Source organism: Tursiops truncatus, chromosome 20 (assembly GCF_011762595.2).
Source record: "Tursiops truncatus isolate mTurTru1 chromosome 20, mTurTru1.mat.Y, whole genome shotgun sequence".
Classification (NCBI taxonomy): domain Eukaryota; kingdom Metazoa; phylum Chordata; class Mammalia; order Artiodactyla; family Delphinidae; genus Tursiops; species Tursiops truncatus.
In genome coordinates, this window is record NC_047053.1 from 32471531 (window position 1) to 32478722 (window position 7192).

Consider the following 7192-nt stretch of genomic DNA (forward strand, 5'->3'; position numbering starts at 1 on the left):
TTGCTTATCCATTCATCTGTTGATGGACAGCTGGGTTGGGTGTTGTGAATAATACTGCTATGAACACTGGTGTACAAGTATTTGTTTGCGCCCCTCTGTCAATTCTTCTGGGTCTCTAACTAGGAGTGGAATTGCTGGGTCATAGAGTAATTCTATGATTACTTTTTGAAAAACTGCCAAACTGTTTTCAACAGCAGCTACGCCATTTTACATTCCCACTAGCAATGCACCAGGGTTCCAATCTCTCCACATCCTCACCAACACTTGTTATTTTCTGAATTTTTGTTTGTTTGTTTATAATGATAGTTATCCTAATGGGTATGAGGGGGTATCTCATTGTGATTTAGATCTACATTTCCCTGATGTCATACATTTTTCTCTAGTGAAATGATTAGAAATGTGCTGTAGGGCTTCCCTGGTGGTGCAGTAGTTAAGAATCCGCCTGCCAATGTAGGGGACATGGGTTCGAGCTCTGGTCCGGGAAGATCCCACATGCCGCAGAGTAACAAAACCCGCACCACAACTACTGATCCTGCGCTCCAGAGTCCGTGCGCCACAACTACTGAAGCCCGCGTGCTACAACTACTGAAGCCCGCGTGCCTAGAGCCCAAGCTCTGCAGCTAGAGAAGCCACCGCAGTGAGAAGCCCACACACCGCAACGAAGAGTAGCCTCCGCTTGCCGCAACTAGAGAAAGCCTGAGCAGCAACGAAGACACAGCACAGCCAAATAAATAAATAAATAAATAAATAAATAAAAGAAATACACTTACTAAAAACAATCTAGATTTATAAAAAAAAAAAAAAGAAATGTGCTGTAGGTTTCTCTGGTAATGGGGTATGACAGAGAAGACTTGAAGTAACAAGAATTAGCTAAGAAACTATTACAATAATCTTAATAAGAAATGAAAAGGGTCATAACCAGAGTAGTGGGAATGGAAAAGAAGAGGTGAATGAAATCTATTTAAATGGAAGAATCAACAGGACTTAGCAACTACCAGGATGGAGAACAGCACTGAAAAAGCAGAAAGGGCTGAAGATGCTGCCGAGATTTTGGGGCTGAGCAACTGTAAGGATGGTGACACTGTTTACCTGCTGACAGGAACCCAGTGTGAGCCGGTCTGGGGAGAAAGGTGTTAGGAGGGTGTCCACGAGGAGGAATCTAATAGGCAACCAGAAAAGTAACTCCAGCTCAAGGGAAGGGAGCTGGATCCCCTCCCTTGCATCAATCTACCCAGGCTCTTTTAAATAAAGGTAAAAAAAGAAAAAAATTAAAGTCTGGTTGTGGATGAAAGAGCCAAAGGGATGTATACATAGTGAGAAGACAACAAAGGAAATCCTTGGAATTCTTAGTGAAAACTGAGTACGGAATGGTCACTGAGAACCAAAGAAGTTGCTTATAACTGAGGGTTATAACTGAGGAAGGACTGCATTTAAGGAAAAAGTGTCTAACGCTGTAGAGAAGCTGATAAGAATGAGGATTACTAAATAAAGATTGCTGTTTTCGAAAATGGTGATCTTTGAGTGAACGGTTTCAACAGAGGAAGAGGAAGGGATCTGCATAGACAGAGATTTAGGATACAAAAGATATACTTAGTGATAGCTAAAACAAGGTTTTTGAGAGGATTGGGTTAACGTAGCAAAAGGAAGACGGACTTCTTTCTCTGAGACCGGAGGGAAAGGAAATGGGACAGATCAAGGAAGAAAAAGTCTGAGTGGGAAAAGCCCTTAATCTGGGAGTCAAGGATCTGAAGGGGGTTTCTGGATAGTCTTTAAAGATATAGTGAGATCAGGAACGGTATGCCAAATTTATGTGTCCTTGCATTTTTCTATTACACGACACTCCCCCTTCCCAGGAAAAGGGCTAAAAATCAAACTTTAGAGTCTTTTAGCTCTAAAATATTTTGATCAACAAGATTTTTTTGTAAGGTGGTTCACAAATTTCTAGTTGGACATCTACCTGATTACAGCCTTGTAGAGGATCTGAACCATTCGCAAATTCTGCAGACAAGCGAGCCCACACCAAGGAAAGGTCTGAACAGTGAACAGTTTTTCCGAACTGCACACAAGACGTATTAGCTAAGTAATGTGTTAACTGGATAAAGTGTTTAAACTGCAAGTTGAAATTTGGTAGGACTCAATTTTTTAAAAAGTTACTCATACACTAAGATTTAAGTAGTCAACCTATTGAGACTTTCCAAATCAGTCTTAAAGATTACAATCACCAATAGGGCTTAGTGGCTAAGTAAAAACTGGACACTTGAGTGACATTTTCTTTTCTCTAGCTCTGCCACAAAGTAACCATGAAGCTCTATGCAATCCCTTTCACCACCCTGTCCTGTTTGCCCTTTGTCAAACGAGGACACAAGTTTGCCAAGCTCCTAACTAAGACAACCAAATAATGTACAGACATATAAAGGCTACTTCAAAAACATAAACAAAAACTAAATTAAGAACATTACTGACAAACATGACTTACTCCAGTAATTATACAACCCAAACTACCAACTGACCTATGTACCATTCATAGGACTCTCTGAAATGTTTAGACTACTAGCAGCAACATGCTTGAAGACTGGTTAGACAAACAGCTAAGATATTGACAAGACAGCAAAAGTTTGGCAAAAAAATGGGCAACAAGATGACAAACAATTTGAAGCAGAACTGTGAGCCCTGCTTGTCACATGCCTATCTCATTCATCCTCCCCTTTCAGTTACCTTTGCTACTAACCCAGATCAGCCTTCCCTTCTCTCTGAGGCCTGGACTCAGCAAGACTTCCTAATGGATCCCCTCACCTGCAGACACTGTGGCTTCTAACGCAGCTCACATAGCACAGGTGAGGTGCATCTAGCTAAGGGACCATTTGATAAAGCTACTCCTGAGATTAAAACAATGTAATGATTCCCCCTTAAACTGAATTTTTTTAGTTTATATTCAAGGTCCTCTGCAGTTTTAACACAACTTTTTCAGTTTTATCTCACAAAACTCTTTTCTCCCCCTCAGTGCCACAGTCCATCTGGCCTACCTGCTGTCCCCTAATGTTCACTGGGCCTTCCCATCTCCATGACAATCTCTTGACCCCTTACTCTTCCTTGAAATGAGGCCCAATTGAAATACCTCTTCTCTGCCTACAACGTTGCTTGAATCTACAAATATTTACAGAATGTTTTCTATGTGTAGAATGTGCTAGAAGCAGTGGAAGATAAAAAGATGATGAGGCCCTTAAGGAGCTTATAAAAGCAGGAAATAGACAAGCTCACAAATGATACTATCCCAGAAGGACACAGTCTAATCAAGATCTTTCAACTGTTTTTTTCCTGCCATACTTTAAAAAAGAAAACAAGTTATACTTCTCATCTCTTGCGTAAATTCTGCCCTTTATACAACTCTACTATTTATTCTAAAGTAGTCCATTCAGGATACCAATCAAAAGTAGGCTAACATTAATAAAGCTGGAAAATGCCTGTGCTTTTTGCTTAGCCTCTTAGGAAGGACACAGACAAGTACCTAAGAAATATAGTAAATTATAGTTCACAGATTTCTTCCATTAAAAGCTGAGAAAGGTTGCCTGGTTCTTTTTCTTTTCCCTAAAATATACTTAGGGTACCAACCATAACGTTAGCTTCCTTATTAAAAAACAACCTCAGCCCTCACCACTGCTCTCTAAAAACCATATTCTTTCTTTATTAAGCATACAGCTTCTCAGCCTCAGAAAAGCTCCAATAGAATATTTATCACACATTTTACAAGATAAGGCTGATTTGCTCTCCCACATATCCTCTAGAGCTTAAGAATGTAATGTTACCACCAAAGTTTAAATAGGAAAGAAATTTTAAAGTCAATCATTCTAATTTCTATCACAATTCAGGCCATATTTAGAAAAAAAATTGTGTTCATGGACCAATGATGTTAAACTACTACAAACTAAGGGGTATGATCCACTCAACTTTCTACACCCAAGCTCCTCTCCACCTGAAAAAAACAAAAAAAAAACCCAAGCCAAAACAACAACAAACCCCCCCAAAACCCGTGCCTAGAACGCCAAATTCTTTTAAGTTTTATATTTCCCCAGAACTTGGTGCCATGACTCATCATTCACTTGATCAAATTAATGCCACTCAAGAACACTTTAGAAACTGTTGTCACATTCAGAAAAAAGAGATTATTACATATTTGTCTTCTCTAGCCAGAAACTGACTTATATCAAGTATTCATGAAAAACTCTAATGAAAAGTGGAAATCAGAAAACAAAAGAGAAAGAAAACAGTTTTAAATCTAGAGAGAAAGATGTGAAAAAGAGGAAGTGAAAAATGCGGCTGCACACAGGTGAAGTGACTGCTCTCTTTTCCTGGCATATATACAAGCACCTGCAGGATGTGATGATTTTAAAGGCTTCACGCTGTGGTGTTCATGACTCCAAAATAAAACACTGCATAAAAAAAAAAACCTAACACTTTGTTTTCCAAAAATAATTTAGGATGCTGAAGATAAAAAGCAAAATTTATCTCCAAATGTGTATGAACCTCAGGTTGGCTAGCAAAACAAAGTCAGACTAGGTCATTACAGAAGTGGGATGAAAACTTCCCAGAATCAAATATTTCCTCAAATGATGAACTTGTCGGGTTGCAAGTGTTCATCTCTTTTAATGTTCTCGATATGAGAGCTACTGGCGATTAGTAGCTGGAACGGACAGAGAGCAAATTTGTTTAAGGGCTAAGTAAAAGTCTGGAAGCTTTGTTTTGATAACTGCGTACGTGCTGTTTAACAGTGAATTGTTTTTTAGTAAGAAGACAGGTGTTAAAACTACCTCTACAAGAGCTCTATATACTAATTCAAAGGTCTTCAGATTTTCCTGCTGTTTCTGGTGTGTTAAGGAAAAAATAAAAAGGACACAACACTGAAAAAATGAGTACACACACACACACACACACACACACACACACACACACACCCCTTGGAAACACTTGTGCAGCTCTGTGAACAGATTTTTCAGAGCCCCTGGTCAAGCCCTGGGAAAAGGAAGTCTCTGGTCGCTTCAGATCCAGCCGGGCTAGAAGCGAGTTCCTCCTTTATCCACCCAGCCGGGTGGCAGCCGCACTGATGGGACACTCACCTCCTCCCCCTCTCCTCCCCGCTCAGCACCAGCAGCCAGTGCCCCCGAGCCTGCAGGACAAGAGTCGGGCGCTCGGGCTCCATCCATCCCTTCGGCCTACGTTCCCGGACGACGACCCCTCCTCCCGCAGCCCAGTTCCGAGGGAAAAGGGGTCGGCGTGGGCGAAAACCGCCATAACCACCGACCACCCGTCGCCGGTGCCGGGTCTGCTCTGCGTCTGCGAGGCACGCCCAGCCCCGGTCTTCACACTCACCTGCCGCCCCCGGCAGCCCCCGCGCCAGCTCCCGCGGCCCCGCCGCCGCCAGCTCCCGTTCCCGGCCGCAGCGCCATCTTGCTCCGGGCCCGCCGCCGCCGCCACCGCCACCGCTGCCACCTTCCCAGCAGCTGTCAGCTCCCGACAGCCACTTCCGGGGCAGAAGCAGGACCCCACCTCGCCGCGACCTGGGCGACGGGGCGGGGCCGCGCGCCCACGTGACCCTTCGCGTCCGGGGGAGGAGTTGCGCTTCCTCGTCACGTGACCCGGCCACAGCTGAGGGCCCGCCAGGTGCAATTCTAGTTCAGGGGCTGGTGGGAGGGTCTGGTGCCGGCTCCAGGTTCATTCTCAGGCAAGGCTCTGTGGAGAACCCAGCTGGCCGCCGAGCGGCGAGGCGTCATCGTTCCTCCGTTTGAAAAACCATCGTCTTGCTTAGTGGAAACAGTACACTGAGTCCTGTTTTTTTACCTGGATGGGGGGTACACGGGTGTTCTTTTATTGTTACTCTTTACACAAAGAATAGATGGATCTTGAATGCCCCTTTGATAGCATCACAGCGCCGATTAGTGATGAGCTCTACTTTTTCCCAGGAACTCGGCAGCTTCCTTTTGGTACCCACTCTAAAAGCCGAAGGTGTTTAGCCACCTGGTAATCCCCGTTTTCCCTATACTTACAATCAGGGCCAAAACGGTGGTGCTTGGAAGAGTTCATTGCTCCGACCCTACCTGGGCATATTTTTACTGTGATTTTTTTTTTCCTAACCAAACTACTGTAGGTAAATATAAAAGTTGAATGTAAACTTTTTCAAGCCCTCAAGTGGAGTTTGCTTACTAGCAAGTAACGGATTATAATTAGCTTTATCTTTTACTCTTGCCTCAGGGCTTTTACTGGGAAACAATTTGTAATAATTGTTATCGTTTATTGGGCACAATCACTGGTCAGGAACTTTACTGTATTTTTTCAAATCCTCAGTGTCCCTAAGAGCTAGTATTGGCATTTCACAGGTAAGAAAATCAAGGTTAGGAGGAGGAGTAATTTACCCACATCAAACAGCTGCAAAACAGCAGGACCAGGATCAAAATCCAAGGAGTTTGACTTCAAAGTCCTTGCTCATTTCAGCTAGAGCCAGCTATTTAATTATGCTTTTTTCCCCCATAATTGTCCACTAACTTCATTCCCTCCCCTTCTTTAGATGGAACTGTGTAGCAGATGTTCCAATCGACATAAACTGATATATAACTAAATTCAGTATTAATCCATCGACAAATCAAGATGGTACAGGCTTATGTAGCCACTTTTAAGGATGGGTGATCGCACAGGAGAAAATACTAAAAAAAAAGAGGAAATAAAGTCAAATGAAGGGAGTATTTCAAAGATCATAGACCACATGACTCAGGATGTCAGCGTTCCACGGTATTTCCAGTCCAGGTTAGATGCTGTCCTGTGATGACTCAGCATTGTGGCCTTATGTCTAACACGGCATCTACCACACTATTTGTTCCTTTACTTTATGCCCACTATACTGTAAGGGCAGGGACTGTGTTACCAAGACTTGTATTCCTAACCAAATATATAATGTTTGTTAAGGAATATATTTTGTGAAGTTATGACGTGTCAGGCACAGTGCTGGGTACTTATAATCTTGAGACATAGTCGGTATTACCCTCAATTTCACAAACAAACTGAACCTCTGAGAAATTAAGAACTTAAAACAACTGGCAAGTGGGTGGCACCAGTACACCTACTTCCAGAATATATTTTGAGTCAAGGCTCTGTTTGCAAGAACAAAAAAATCACAGGCTTCTAAGTATTTCTTGCACCTTGTAGC

The 7192-nt window shown here is 42.7% G+C and overlaps 1 protein-coding gene across 9 annotated transcripts in view; it reads right to left on the reverse strand.

Moving 5' to 3' along the window:
- The window catches only part of SYNRG (synergin gamma), a 92801-nt gene extending 87226 nt beyond the window's left edge, over nt 1-5575 (reverse strand). For 7 of the 9 annotated variants that reach the window (XM_073797155.1, XM_073797152.1, XM_073797157.1 and 4 more), the window contains exon 1: nt 5112-5346. In XM_073797155.1, coding sequence (XP_073653256.1) covers nt 5112-5194 — 83 coding nt within the window. In that variant the 5' untranslated portion in view covers nt 5195-5346. The other 2 variants (XM_019945381.2, XM_019945380.2) reach the window with 1 other exon arrangement.
- Nucleotides 5576-7192: the final 1617 nt, after the last annotated feature.